The sequence below is a fragment of the Lepisosteus platostomus genome, chromosome 17, assembly GCF_059453375.1.
Source record: "Lepisosteus platostomus isolate fLepPlt1 chromosome 17, fLepPlt1.hap1, whole genome shotgun sequence".
NCBI lineage: Eukaryota > Metazoa > Chordata > Actinopteri > Semionotiformes > Lepisosteidae > Lepisosteus > Lepisosteus platostomus.
Genome location: NC_142627.1, coordinates 25,911,090 through 25,926,833, shown reverse-complemented (window position 1 = coordinate 25,926,833; position 15,744 = coordinate 25,911,090). Strand labels below are relative to the sequence as shown.

At 38.9% G+C, this 15,744-nt stretch overlaps 1 protein-coding gene across 4 annotated transcripts in view; it reads right to left on the bottom strand.

Moving 5' to 3' along the window:
* The window catches only part of col19a1 (collagen, type XIX, alpha 1), a 112,753-nt gene that overhangs the window by 21,270 nt on the left and 75,739 nt on the right, over positions 1-15,744 (bottom strand). For all 4 annotated transcript variants that reach the window (XM_088610762.1, XM_088610759.1, XM_088610761.1 and 1 more), the window contains exons 29-38: positions 15,564-15,653; positions 12,947-12,988; positions 11,811-11,888; positions 11,167-11,202; positions 9,177-9,230; positions 8,917-8,970; positions 8,632-8,673; positions 3,853-3,957; positions 3,085-3,138; positions 389-442 (exon numbers count right to left, since the gene is read on the bottom strand). In XM_088610762.1, coding sequence (XP_088466888.1) covers positions 389-442; positions 3,085-3,138; positions 3,853-3,957; positions 8,632-8,673; positions 8,917-8,970; positions 9,177-9,230; positions 11,167-11,202; positions 11,811-11,888; positions 12,947-12,988; positions 15,564-15,653 — 609 coding nt within the window. The remainder of the gene's footprint in view (positions 1-388; positions 443-3,084; positions 3,139-3,852; positions 3,958-8,631; positions 8,674-8,916; positions 8,971-9,176; positions 9,231-11,166; positions 11,203-11,810; positions 11,889-12,946; positions 12,989-15,563; positions 15,654-15,744) is intronic.

Sequence of the window (15,744 nt, the reverse complement as noted above, 5' to 3'; positions counted from 1 at the left end):
TCACTACTGATATTATCTATTATGCTGCACAGAAAACTAGATTTTCAGGGAAATTTGCCATTTTCACTGTGAGACCCTGGGTCCACTGAAACCCATCCAAACCTCTGGCACTCCTCCTGTTAAGTGGCACCGCTAAAGGACTCCAGGTCTATGACAGCGGCAGTCATCCTTGGCACCTGGGTTCCATTCTATTACAGGACCTTTGAACTTTCCAATAAGTTAATTATAAACAATTTGATAATTAGGGGAGCATCGTGATGCAGTGAATGTATGGAATTTCATAATAGGACTTTTTTTCTTTTACGCAGCAAGTCAGGAAAGTAAAGACTGGAAATGAAGAAGAAAGTAGAAATAAAATAAAAATAATACAAAATAATTCAATACATACCTCTTCTCCTTTCTCTCCAGCTGGGCCTGAAAACCCTCGTTCACCTTTTACACCCTAGAAAAGTGCCAGGGAGTAAATCACAGGCTTCTCTCAGTGGGAAATGTGTAGCTTCAGATTAGCTAATATGTTGGATTATTGTTTTTGTTTTAAGTATTTAATTGTAGAATTTTGTATTTTTGAATTTTGCAAAAAAAACACCACTGTTAAGCATTTGAATCTTTAAAAGATTAAACAGAGAAGCCAGATCTGTATCTTAGTTAGAGCTTGACTTTCCATTCATGTACGGGCAAATCTGCCCACTCTCAAATGTTTGATCTGATCCATCTGGTCAAAAAATGACTTCAGTCTGAAGTGAACTCAACAGCAGAGGCTGTTGAGCTACTGATCTTAGATACATACAGTACCTCAGGAGTCTACCCCCTGATCTAAGGCATAGTGTAGAACAAGGGACCACTCAGAAAGCTTTCTGTTAGAGAACCACATTGCAGCAAAGAAACGTGACGGGGAAGTGGGTTTATCTGACTATGGAATGCATTTGTCTTAAAAAATAGTGACAAACATGGCAAAATGTGGCAAAAGTATCTGCATCCTTCACCTGTAAATCCCCAAAACAACGTTTACTAGTTCTACTAGAATATCTGAAGTGATATTAAGTCAGGGAATGTGGAGAGGGGTGTCTCAAGAACTTCAGAGTTCACAAGGAGCTCCCCGCAGAATAGGGAAAATCAGTGTTATGTGTGTGGAGAATGAGGTCAACTATCTGCAACCTGTCCACAAGGTGTCACCACTCTCGAACCCATGGACTGCAGTGTCACACTCAGGGACTGGTACTGGACACTGAGTTTCCTGAGCAGTATGGTTGTTGCTTCCACAGAAATAGACCGAAAACAAATTAAACCTATCCTGAAGTTAGGAGTCTCCTGTGTTCATGGAGATGTGAGGTATTAGCTTTTACTACTGCTCCAGTACTAATTAACTACAGTACACAGTGTGAACAACTGTGGTGAATATTTTACCCCACTCCGTGATCAGAGTGACGTATTTCCCATATTTTTCCAAACTGATATGGAGAAAACACCACATGGAGAGGAAAACCATTCAGAAAGTGGTTGAGAACTTGTATCCTTTTTTTGGACAAACTATTTGGGATTCCTAGCAGTAAGGAAAGAAAAACCCGAAGGCAGAAAAGAAGGGCAGAAAAAGCAAGAGAAAAGTCTGTCCTGTGTCCTTCAGTCCAGAAAACAGATAAACAAAATTGTAGCTACTCAGACTGAATGTAGGCAGGGAGTTGTAAAACCAAGTACGTTGGTAGAGATAAGTACCAACATGGAAACACCCTAACGCCCTCCTAGTGCCCTGAGAGAGTGGGAAATTGGAAGCCTGTCAGAGGGTTTCCAGAGGAACAGGAGCTGCAGATTAGCTTCATGGTTCCATCCAGATTTCTCCCAAACTCAAGACAGACCAGTACAGAAACGATTATTAAGCCAGATTGTGACAAGGTTCAGTCTCCTTCCAGGTCAGACTCAATGTGTTGACCATGATATGGTGATGCTCACTGGAGTGATAATCCACAAAACTCCTTACAGTCCCAAGCCCAGAAAAAAAGAATCAAAGAAAGTCAAAAGGATGAAAGATCTAGGGGTTATCAGGAATGCTGCAGTCCCTCGACTAGTCCAATAGTGTTTATATCAAAGCTGGCAGGGACTTGGTGATTTTGTAATAATTTTTAGAAATCAAACTAAATATCTAAATTTGACTCATTCCCTGAAGCCCCAAGTAGACAAGCTTATAGAAATACTAGAGAAAGCAAAATATCTTGCCAATCTGGACTTGACTTAGCTCTGGATCTGTTCCATTTCACCATCCAGAATTGCACAGGGTCTCAACATGCTAACATTGATGTTTTGTCCAGGGCGCATTGCCTCATGGCAACTGATGCATCGTCTGTAAGATTGAGTGGATGGAGGGATATGTAACAGAGCAACCAATTCTGGCGTGACAAAACTGGATTAGGCTACCAGAGTATGGTTTAAAGACACAACAGAAACAGGGAGAAAATGAATTACCCAGATTTGCATAAGGTTATTAGGGCATTGGCTTCATCTATCCCTACATAAGGGTTCAGAGAGTAGATGGAGGTGGTCTAACTCAGTACAAGCTAGACCCTGAGACATCTGGTCATTGGAGGGGTTTCAGGGTGTATTGTTTAGGAGTCATCGATAACAAGGGGAGGACTCTCTAAGGGTAGCAGCCTGTTGGTAAAGAAAGGCAGTAGAGTGGGTGTGGCCAAGTGTGACCAAAAAAGTTGAGTGAAATTCCACTAACACTAACTGAAAGGGATGAAACGAAAAAAGGACAGCAAGAAACTGTACAAATTAGGGTTGAGAAGACAATTTAAATCAGAGTTGGTCCCACCTCCTACTAATTCCCATTATAGAAGAGTTTTACTGCATGGGATCTGCCCATACAAAAGAGGGGTTTGTATGGGCAGATCCTCCATGCTGAGCTACCAAATTTGGGGGATCTGTCATGAAAACACTATGGAAAAACAGAGTGTGTTCCCAGAAACTACATTTGGAAAAGAGCAGTGTTAATACTACTCAGCACCAAGGACCCCTCTGCTGTAATATGTCCTGGCTTTGTTGTATTCTAATGACCCGGCTGTGACGTGCTAAAGATCATGAAGAGCTTCCTACCTTTGGCCCCTCTCTCCCAGGGTTTCCCAGTGGACCTCGTAAACCCGGCTCCCCCTGTGCAAAGGAAGAACAAAGCTCTTTATCATTGTTTTCCACTGTCCTAAGACACACTATTGATTATTGTTTTTTATCATTCTTCATATTAGGTTCACTGAAAGTTTTATTTCAATGAACTCCTTTTCACATTGAGTGTCATCCCATTAGGTCATTCCATCATCCCATTATACCATTCCCTTAAGGTATAGTTTCTGAAAAATGAAGTACTTTCTAAAAGGTTTGTCCTCTGGATATCACATTTCTTTAATAATTCTTGGTTATATTTTGTGTGACTCCTTAAGTTTCAGAGTAGTTATAGGTCAGTTATGCTATCCTTACCTACAGAAACAGAAACATGAAGAAAATCACTGAATTAAACTACAGTGCCTTTCAAATTTTTTCAGGCCTCTGATGGAATAGGAACAATAAATGTCTAATTACAGAAAGGCTTACGGATTATTTTAATATTTAAACACAGACTTTATGAACATTTTGTAAAAATAAAAAAACAACCCACTTTAAAGCACTTGAACAAGCTGTGGTTAAAAAAAAACCCCAAAGAAAGACTCAGCATGCTTATAGAAGCTTCCTTTGGGAAAGACAATGGTTTAGTTTTTCGAAAATTAAGGAAGAAACATTATGCACCCCATCACTTATTGTGTTATATGATGTTTCTGTTCCCATTTCACAGACAGATTAATCTTAGAGCACTTTACATTTCTCTGGTCATACCTTCACACCCTGCATCCCTTCCAGTCCTGGCACTCCTGGCATCCCCTTCTCTCCCTTCTGCCCGGGCAGTCCTGGCACCCTGGTGTGGCACACACTGCAGGCGTTCTGGGACAAGATGCAAGGCCACATGTGTTTGCAGCACTACAGTAATCGAATACATCCTTGCTATAATTACAGCCATGTATAGGTACCTTTCACTAGCAACTTGCATCATTGAATTTAAAAGTAACATTCAGATCTTCACTATAAATGCTTTACATAGCATCTCTGTTATCAATAACAAATTGGATTGCTTATTCCAGTTTCCAAGTACAGCATACTAATTTCCTTAACCAGACACTCAGGTTGTGTGGGAGATAAAACAAAATGTGTTGACTTTCTTCTCAGTGAACATTTCAAGTACAGATTTCAAATTAGATAGATATCAATTATCTTTCCATTAAAGGATATACCAAATAACTAAATGCTTGGCAGCTTTAAATATTACTAAATTAAATCTTTTGAAAATATTACATTTTAAAACTGGGATACTTTATTTTCCTCCAAATGGCATCCCCCCCAAAAACTATAGACAGCTAAAAATAAAATGAAGACCAAAACACTGGAGTGGGCAGCTGGCTGTCAGGTTGGAGTCGATGCAATAACAATTGCTTAATAATGACAGATTTAAGATAATTAAAAGACAGTGAAATGCTCGCAATGAAATGCCCTTTAATGATTTTGACCTTTTTATATGTACATCTTTAGCTATTTATCTCTGAAGGTACCAATTTATGCAAATAGTTCAAAGCTGCTGTGTACTGAATAGGCAACAAAAAGGAAGCAAAACATGTTCATCAGAATACTATCAAATGAAACGCTTATAAAACATTACTGTTGCTCATATTAACGAGGTCCTTATTAAATGTCATATGGTTTTCCCAACTGAAGATTTGCATTACGATTTAAAGCAAAAGACAAAAATTAAGACCAAGTGTTTCTAAGACACAAGAATATTAAAAAAACTAACAAGAACTTTAGAATTGTAGGGTACAGTAGCTCATTAAGACGCTTTTATCTAATGTGCTCCAGATTTCCTAATTGTGGTTTTAAAACCTGTAGAACTACATTAGGTTAATAGAGGTTAAATAATAGGTAAAACTACAACACTTAATACATATGCTGAAGATCTCTGTACTAGTTAGTGTGACTAGGGGACTCTTTGTACATGCAAACTCCAGACACAGTTGAAAGTAAAGGTCTGTACTGGTCCATACTGGTTGCTGGATTTATCAACAAAATCAGTCTAAATAAAAGACTTGTTAACAGTAATTCAAAAGTCTTCTTCAAAAATTGTATAATAATAATCTTTACAGCACTTAGCATTTTTCTGGACACTTCACTCCACCACCACCAATGTGCTGCCCCCACCTGGGTAATGTAATAACAGCCAATGTGCACCAGAACGCTCACCACACATCAGCCATCAGTGGGGAGGAGAGCAGAGTGATGAAGCCAATTCATAGAGGGGGGTTATTAGGAGGCCATAATTGATAAGGGCCAATGGGAAATTTGGCCAGGACGCCGGGGTACACCCCTACTCTTTTCGAGAAACGCCCTGGGATTTTTAATGACCACAGAGAGTCAGGACCTCGGTTTTACGTCTCATCCGAAGGACGGCGCCTGTTTTACAGTATAGTGTCCCCGTCACTATACTGGGGCATTAGGACCCACACAGACCGCAGGGTGAGCGCCCCCTGCTGGCCCCACTAACACCTCTTCCAGCAGCAATCTTAGTTTTTCCCAAGAGGTCTCCCATCCAGGTACTGACCAGGCTCACACCTGCTTAGCTTCAGTGGGTTGCCAGTTGTGAGTTGCAGGGTGATATGGCTGCTAGCTAAGTGGCTCTGTAGGTCTGTAGCCTCTGGCTGGAAGGTTGCCGGTTCGTATCCTGTGACCAGCAGAGGAATCCTACTCCGTTGAGCCCCTGGGCAAGGCTCTTAACCCCAACTGCTCCAGGGGCGCCGTACAAATGGCTGACCCTGTGCTCTGACCCCAAGCTTCTCTCCCTGTCTGCATGTCTCATGGAGAGCAAGGTGGGGTATGTGAAAAGACAAATTCCTAATAGAAGAAATAGTATATGGTATAATATAGTATATGGCCAATAAATAGATCTTATTTTATCTTGTCCAGGTACTGGCCAGGCTCACACCTGCTTAGCTTCAGTGGATTGTGTAGTCCTCCACTTAATCTCCAGATTAGGCATGCCTCAAAATATGCTAAAAAGTCCTAAAGTGATTTTCTTGAAGAGTGAAAGCTGGGAGGTTGATTGGATAGGATGTGTGATGAGGTGCTTGTTTGTCAAATCCAGTGATTGCCATTCTTGAACCTAGGTGAAGTCCTCCTGGGGAGTGTTTTTCTAGATTGGCTTTCTTGAAGGCAGATGTACAATAGCTTTGTGAAGTGGCAGGTGAGAGCATTTTGGACTTTTTAGAACATTTTGCAGGTGATTGTGAGTTGTCGGCTGTGTGGAAGAGTGATGTTTGCTAGGAGAGCCAGCTAGGGGAGTGGGGTGGAGTGCAGGGCTCCACTGATGATGTGCTGGGAGTCTGCTCTGTGAGCATGTGATGATCTTGACCAGACAGGGGCACAGTACTCTGCTGCTGAGAAAGTCTGGAGGGTGGCAGAAGCAGCTCCCCATGTTGAACCAGCAGTGTGGAGATCAGAAAGTTCCAAGTTACTCCAAGGTACAGTATGTATGAAAAGAATGGTGCTGCAATTTGTGTTGCAATTGCAATGTGTTGCAATTGCAATTTGTTCATCTGAATGTTGAGCTTTTTGTAGTTTTTGCACCGTGGATGTGGAACAGACTGGAAACTGTTTTTGCAGGACTTGGTTTGAGTAGCCAAGTGTTGCAGAAATATGACTGTGTTGCAGTACTGTTTCAGTTTTGATATGCTTGTGCTGACAGACCGATATCAACAGCATAAAAATTAGAAATTGGAACTATAAAGAGGGTAGCTACAGTATCACCACAACAACTCCTAATGCTACTTAAGACCCCTGTCTACTACCACCTGAGTGAAACTCATGAAAAACGTTTTTATTCATGTGCTGTCCTACTAATATCCATTTGAACCTTAGCAATTCCAACACAAGCACATAATCACAATCGCATGGCTGACAGAGATTTCATACAGAGGTAAAATTATACAAGGTCCTTGAGACTGGCAGCAAGTCCTTCCTCAGGACAATCTGAGACACACATCAAACTAATCAAGGGCCCCGGAGTTACAATAAAGGGAAGAAATGACAAAACATAAAATAGCTTCTCATACCAGTCATTATTGTCAAGAGTATTATCATTGAAATAGAAATATTTAGAGGTATTCAAAATTATTCACTGCAGTCTAAAGCAGAAAATGGCTTCCATGTACACTTAAGACCATACTGTACATTATGTTCATTTTTTTCTTTCTTCACCTAAATTGATTTTTGAACTGTCTAGTTTGAAATGACTCATTAAAGTAGATTTGTATGTATAGTTTGTTAATCCCTCATAATAAATAACCCCATTCAACAGTATGGTGAATATGACAGCTGTCTGATAAAACAAAGCAACTTAGCAAAGCGCTTCTGCAAGAGACATGAGCTGTGCTGAACTAGGCCTGGCACAGCACACAGCAGAATACAAGGTCAAGGAAAAGAAGTCTCTGAGGAGAGGAGGGAGGCACTGAAGATGATTGAAAAGGAATGAAAACTTGCCATAATGTTATTTTATTTTCTCAAGGATGCAATTTATTAGTGAGAATTGGATTTTCCTTCTTTCCCTTTAACAGGAGAAGCTATGTTATAACACTCTAACACATTGGAAGTTAATGTGTTTGAAGGGTGAGATGAACGCTGCTAGTACTTTGGCTTACTATTCTGTAATCTTTACAGAACTCTGCAGGGGGCACTCTGGTGCTTCCTCTCAGGCATCAGAAAAATAAAAACCTGTGTGCATGAGCAATGGCTTTTAAGCTTATTTCCTTGAACCCCAAAACACGCCATTGATAATAACTTTCTTGAGATGCGGATAAATACCACTTAGTAACCTATTTCTTCACCTGCACTCGTATTTGTCTAGCTGTTAAAAATGATGTGTGCTGTAGACCCTAATTACCAAAGGCGTGCAAAGCAAGTCTTATTCTTAGACCTTATTCTCCAAGGAGGTTTCCAAAACAAAGAACAGAAAAATCTCTCTTGTTCCCAGAGCAAGGACTCTAATTAAATCTCTCATTAACACTTTGATCTCCCAATTTGAACAAAACCGCACATCTTTCCACCTCCCCTATTAATTGAGCTCTTTATAATAGATAGTGCATATCTATATTTGCAGAAACCACTCTCACTCATGAGTGTACATAGCAGCTAATGTTTTTTAGATACAGCTTTGACTAAAAAATCCTTTTCATCCACACAAACCCACCCGAGCTGTTTACCTGAAGTGTTCTGACACTTATCAGAAAGATGTGTTCTAATTACCTTAAGTAATATACTATAATTATTATAGAGAAGAGCCTGAGATCTTACATATGTTCAGTGGTCTTGCTGTGTGTCTTAGCTTATGAAAATGTAAGCAAATGTACCTACTCTAGATCCATTAATGCCCCAATTCAAATCTTTTTGGAAACCATTGGATATCCAATACTCACTTTGTGATCAAAGATTTTAATAAAAGAGTTAAATTGGAATTTTGTTTTGCCCTAATCAGGGAATGAAAAACAAAAGACCAAAAGCAAACAAAATAGACAGTACCTTTAACATAGCTCCCATGTCTCGAACTATTGGAAGTGCAGTCTGAAAAAAAGAAATGTCATTGTTTCACACAGTCCCATTTCCTAATTTCATCATGTGTGGGGTGCAGAGTAACAGGACTGTTGAGGATTGTGTGTTGGTGAAGAAGGGGGTCTGTGTTCCACCCCAGGAGTGGCTGGATGGCAGTAATTTATAGGAGCTCTGGGTGGTGCATTATTATGAGGACTCTTAGATGCAGTAAAGTCACTGTATATTTCAGTTGTTTTTGTCAACAGGAACACCTACTGGTTCTCCTGGAGGTCCTGGGGGTCCTGGCTTCCCATCCTTTCCTGGAGCTCCCTTTAATAAGAGACATTGAGCAGGGCCAATCAAAGCAGAGCCACACTGAACACAATAGGAGAGTCACCTGAGTGAACTGCAGCCCAACAAGACAATGACATAACCCTTCTGTATTAAATCACTGCAGCTTTAATTAAAGAAATTATGTTATATCATTTTAAGTGTTTGCATTTTGACAGAAAATTCCAGCATACATGCTCACTTACATCTTTCCCTGGGATTCCTGCAGCTCCTGGAAACCCTGGGGATCCTCGAAGCCCCTGAAACAGAGACACCAATGGATGCACTGCAGAAGAACAATCTGGGCTACTGCAGCATTTTACACATTTATGTACAAAATTGGTTCCTCTTTGGGTCTTAGAATTAAGTGTTATTAAAGGGATAGCATATAGTTTATTCAAAACCTTCCTGGCTCAGGAAATGGCAACCTGACAATAAGGTTGAGACTGACAAGACCCCCCTGCTTTCCAGGCAAAGAATTAAGGATCTGCTGCAATGGTTAAGATGGTGTGGAGGGAGCGTTGAGAGACAGATTTGCAAAAGTGAGTTTAAAAGTCAAGATATTTATGCAGTAGTTTGTGTAACAGGCCAAAATTAAAGTTAGACTTCCTTTCAACTTCTGTTAAAAAAATCAATTTTTGTAGTTCAGTCAAACTCTTATTAATGCGACGAGATGACAATGTTTATACTGTAGGAATACCACATTTAATATTTATTTGGTGTAACTCGACGGGCTGAAGAAATGGCACACTGACTATAGCATTGAGGCTGATAAGACCCTAATAGAGATAGAAATATAATTAGCTGGTTAGCTGGGCTAATTAGAGGGAACCTATTAACACCATTATAGAGTTCATTCACGACAGAGCTTTGTCAGGTCTGGCTTGTGTCTTTTCAGGAGGTATGTCAGATAGCCAGGAAAATGGCCTTGAGACCACACAGGAGTGCTCTATGGGAGTGTCAGAGTTAGAGGATGAGAGTCCTAGAGAAGGAGGCTGAATCTCTGAGATGAATCAGCCTGGACAAAGAAGTTTGTTGAACATAGTACAACGCCTGAGGACAGACAAAAATGTTTTTGTACAAAGACAGTTTGAAAGGTCATCCAAGTTGTCATCCATGCACACAATTAGCTGGGCTGTTGCAGTAATGTCAATATATTATTTGAACCAATTCTTACTGTAACTGTTGAAAGATGGCTTCAGACAAAGACTCAATTTCTCTTGCTACTGTGGATCCAATTGACATGATCAAGATTGCCTTCTTTATTTCCATTTGATTTTTAAGCTTTTGAGTCAGTGGCCAGTCATTTGTTCTTTAACTACTTTGCCATTTGTGCATAATTTCTTTTTGTTTTGCCAGTGAATGATACATGCACAATGATATTTCAGTGAAGACCTTATCTTTTGCTGCTAGTTTAGAAACTTAATAACCTTTTAGCTTTCTAAATGGCCTTCAGTTTGCTAAATTTCTTTATATGAACTTGCTGTTTTTTGATTGTTACAAGTTTACAAGTGGGTTGCAGTTGATTGAACTCAAATATAAATAGTTTGATCTGTTTGATTTAACACAAATTATTCATCATCAATCTCAGATCATTAACATTTTTTGCAGTTGTAAGTCCAGTATGAAGCAGTCTTAAAATATTTTTTTCATTTCTTCACTCACTGTCATTTATACACAGCAGATGTATATACAGTAGATGTGTGTATAGAAGGTTTTTCAAATTTGTCACCTGTAACATTAAGGGATTCAGCAAACACAGCTAGCCACAGAGCGAAATGGTTTGAAAATGATTAGGTACAATCATAGAGCTACAGTATACAGTATGTCCTCATCTCAAAAAATAAAATAGGTCGAGGGACAAATACTGAGATTGATTGTTATAAACCCGGCATTGACTGGTCATCAGTGATCCATGGGCTGGAGACCACTGGTCTAGAATATAAGAGACAGAGAAAAAAGCCTGATCCAAGTGCATAAAGTCCTAAGGGATATAGATAGGGTCAACCCAGGTAACCGTTTTATATTTACTTAGTCACTAAACTATAAATTCTACAAAAATCCTATTGTCTTTAATCTCTCCTATGAATTCTTTCATTCTTATGAAAAAGGGAATACAGTTGCCAATGGAGTATCATCACACAGAACTGCACTATTCCTTTATTCTGCTAAAGTGATAATAAGATATCTTCTTACTTGAACACCTGGCTCCCCATGAGGTCCAACTGGGCCCTGCAAGACAGCACAAACATGATGTCACTGGTGTTCCCTGTAAATCCCTGAAAATCCACAGAGCTCTTCTGCTTTTATCTCAGATGTATGGAAAAAAAACATCTAGATTTAATGACCTGCCAGAGAACTTCAATTTTTCAAGAAATAGCAAACAATATGTAATTTTCACTCATGAAACAAGAATACTAGAATAATACAACAGGGCATGCAAAAAAATTGAAAAATGGAAGAGAACATAAAAATTAGGTAACATGTTCAAAGAAGAACTCATCACACTGCAGCCCAGATGTCACCATCAACACTGTCACACTGCAGCTACAGCAGAAGAAATTAGACAACTTTCCAAACTATGTGAACCACAAAGTGACTACAATAAACAGGAGTGCAGGAGGAGTATGTGATAATGCTGCTGTGTGGATATGGCACATTCATTGTCTTGTAGGTTTAGAGAGTGCTCTTGTCAAACCTTGTACTTATTTGTTTTGCCACAGTGGTACTTACTTAAGGGAGTTTCTGCATATTACAGAAAAAATCTTTTAAAACTCAAATTTAAAACACCTTCAACTTCATGCATTATTTCCAGGTAGATCAGCATGTGCTGTACTTACTGGAGGTCCAGGCATTCCCATTCCAGGTTCTCCCTTCTCTCCTGGATCACCTGGAACTCCAGGCACACCTCTTTCCCCCTGATGTACAGCAGCAAAGAAGCGATTATGCACAGAACAGTAGGGACGGTGTTGGGTGAGTGACGCACTACATCAGGTCTGCGTCAAATGTAACACTTTGCATTTAGACTTTACACTTCTAATTCTGTCTTTTCTGACCATAAAATCTTTTGCTTCATGTTTGCCATATTACTTCAATGCTTTGTTGCAAATTCTTTGTGCCTTGTAGTATTTTAGACTGGTTTTCCATACAGACAAACTTTGTGAAGTGGCTGGGAAATTGTAGACTAATGGACATTTCTTCACACCTCAGCCACTGAACTTTGTAGTTCTTTAAGAATTGCTGTTGGCCACATTGGCATCCCTAACTATATTTCTCCTTGCCCAGCTGATCAGTTATTAAGGACAGCTTGACAATCTCTGGGTGCTTTCCACTTCTTGATGATTGTCTTTATATTATGTCCTTTAAATGCAGAGTTTTATCCCTGGTTGTTATAAAATCCCCTTGGTCTTCATGGTTGAATTTGTGCTAAAACATTCACTACCTGACTGAGGGATCTTACAAAAATAGGTACTGTATATTTATTCTGAAATCATGTGAACCACTATTATTGCACACAGATGCCAATCAATTAATTATGTGGCTCTTCATGGTAATTTTGGGCACCTGAAACCCAAATTTGACAAAGGGTTTGAATTGAGTTATTCAATTGTGGCCATTTTCTTTTAATATTAGTTATATATTTACTTGATTTTTGATTTTTGCTTTAAAAGTGTGGAGTAGATAAAAAATAATTACTACCTCAAAGTTCAAGACAACTCTACAAGGTTAGGAATACTTGTGTATGGCAGTGTACACCATCAAAGTCGTACATTAGGGGAAGGTGTTATTTGTGAGGCGCTGTACACAGTGTACACAGGCACTATTTATTGTAGATAATTTGACAATTGCTTTTTTAGAAAAAACAGTTTCAAAATATGGGCTGGCGGTGTGTTGGCTGAAAACTATTGACTCTTTTCTCTCAGCCTCACATTATCACTTAGAGGCTTCTAGGCCACATCAAAATACTGACACCTACCTTTGGGCCCCGGGATCCTTTTGGACCTGGTACTTCTTCTCCCTGTTAAATAAAGTAACAAAAGAATGTTAAATTCCATCCAAGTATTTTCAATCTTGTTATCCACTACAATAGTATGCAAAGGACAAGTTGGAACCTTAACACATGCCACTGATAAGTATTTGATTTCTACAATCACTGCTCCATATATTATGTAACAACAAGAACCACTGTAGCTGCAGCACATCTACTCCTTCAGCGAGACAAAAAAACAACAAAGTGTAACACTGAGGTTTATAATTACACTATGGACTAAGCGTTAAGAATATTAAAAAAAACTTTCTGTGGTCTTGAACAGATAACAACCCTAGCATAACATTCAGTAGCTCCACTAATTCAAGCTTTTGGAAATGCATCCGAGATGTGTCTTTCTGATACACAGCACATCTTAACTTTAAAACATACCAGGACATCATCAACTGGATCCATATTTAACACCTTCAATATTGTAGAGCCCAACATCAGCACTGCCTAATTTACGTCTACGTGGAGTGGGACCCTAGCTGTAAGTCACCTGGTAATCATCATAAACAACCAACCAATGGTGAATCCTTTAGGTGGAGAAGGACACCACACCTTGCTTTAAAACTAATCACCAACCATGATTATAAGACTTAACTTTCTCCAACTTGAAACCTGGCATCCTGATAAGCTATTCAACCACATGACTGTAACCACTATTGTCCTTTCCTGAAAGACTTTCTCAGGAACAAGAGAAATAATGAGACTAGCTAGCCAAATCTAATTCTGCCTGATCAATGTAATTTACACAATCAGACTTTTGCTGACATGCCTGAATATTGATGTAAATTCAGTAGTAGCAGCTACAGCCAGGGCTAATGAACTAAGTTTCTCCTCACCCACGTCTAGCCTGTGGCTGGACTCAAGCAAGACTTAGCCCTGGGCTAAGGGGTAGGTTGTACAAAAACTGTTGGATAAGCCACTTGAAATCGATTCTTTGTGTATTTCTTCATATTGTTAAGTACTGTCTTCAGGATTAAGGGCTAAATTCAACTTCTCTCTTTTTTCCAGTTCTGATGAGACAACCTATGGCACCAGACTGATTTAAATTACTAGACTGATAACATCAAGTGTTATAATCAATATTATCAATGTCAGGCAATCTTAAGTGAGTGACTAAGTGAAACTGTCAACCATTTGTATCAAGTCAGATTGATTTACATATACTGTATGTTCATTCTTATTGGTTTGTAACTCATTTCATTGTTAATTTAAATATATATATACTGTAGTATACTTTGAAGCTGTATGCAGACATTACATTTTTGGTTTTGTTTGATTGATTAATAGTCACCATAAATATAGTTTTGTAATTTACTATTCCAATTTCTAATTGGTCCCATAAATTCAAACCATCTTATCAATACAAAAGACACAACCTCTGATATATTAATGAAATTCAGCAGCAAAAGCTAAACAGAACTTCATTTAGTAAAATTAAAGCAAACTATTTTCTGAAACTTCTGAAACTGAAACTTCTTTAATGCACTGCAAGGTCAACATAAAGACAAAATATAGTCACAGGCTCTGAGACAATTAATAGGCGTCTGTATAGATTCAATACAATAAAGATTATTTCTATGTAAAGTCATTCATATTCTGTATACATAATAATCTTATTTTTCACAATGAAATGCATGGGTTTCTATTTTCCTCCAGTCCTGCTGGGCTAAGCTAAAAGAAAAACCTCCAGAAAAAATATTGCCATTAACGAAGCTGCTTTTCTTTATACTTTCCAGTTTGCTCCTTGAACAGTGATGAACAGAAATAGTCAGAAATCCTTTCTGATTACATAGATACCCTGCTGTTGTAAGACTGCTTAAAATTTCACTGTCATCTCTCAGGCCTTAAAGCAAGCACTTGGCCCCCATGGTCACGCTGTTCTCTTTCACGCATTCTAACGCTACCGTCTGAAAAATGGATTCAGATGTTTAAATATCTCCGCAGTTTTGTGAGTCTGTGCTTACGTACATGTAACCCTTGATCTACTGCACGTTACTGCATAGTAACATTTGAGCCTTTGCTCAATGCTATAGTTTTACCTTTCACCATAGCAGCTTATGACAAAGCCTAAAAAATATTTTAGGTGGCTACAGATGCTAATAACAATATTATGCTGCAACTGTTCACTGTGTCAGGATTTCTACCATTTATTAGAATTAGCATTGCAGCTGATTCCAGCAGTTCTGCTTTGCGTTTGTTTCTTTTCAGTCTCTTTCAGATTGGCTGAGTTGTGCATTTATGCATACAATGCTTTAAAATTGTAACTTCTTTCATAACTACTTAAGCAGCAGTCATACTTTACATACCCCTTCATTTGAAATCTTTTGAATAAAAAAGAATGAAATCCCCAAGCACAATTAAATTTCACCTGCATTACATTCAGTATCATTACTCATTAAGGCAATGCAGGTTTGACTCATGATGTACACTGAAAAGGAATGGAAACATTCATTGACACCAATATCTGTCTGCTACCAGAAGTTAGAAAAAGTATATACAGAAATACAGTGTACAGCAATTGTGTTCACTACAGCTCTGCTAATCCATAATTTACCGGCTTTCCTGGCATTCCCAATCCTGGTATTCCAGGTTCACCTTTAGGACCAGGGGGTCCTGGAGGACCAGTTACCCCACCGGAGTCTCCCTAAAATAAGAGCAAAGGTAGTATTGAACATTAAATGTCACATAGAGATTTAAAAAAAAAAGATAGATTCGTCAGGACACCCTCCAGATAA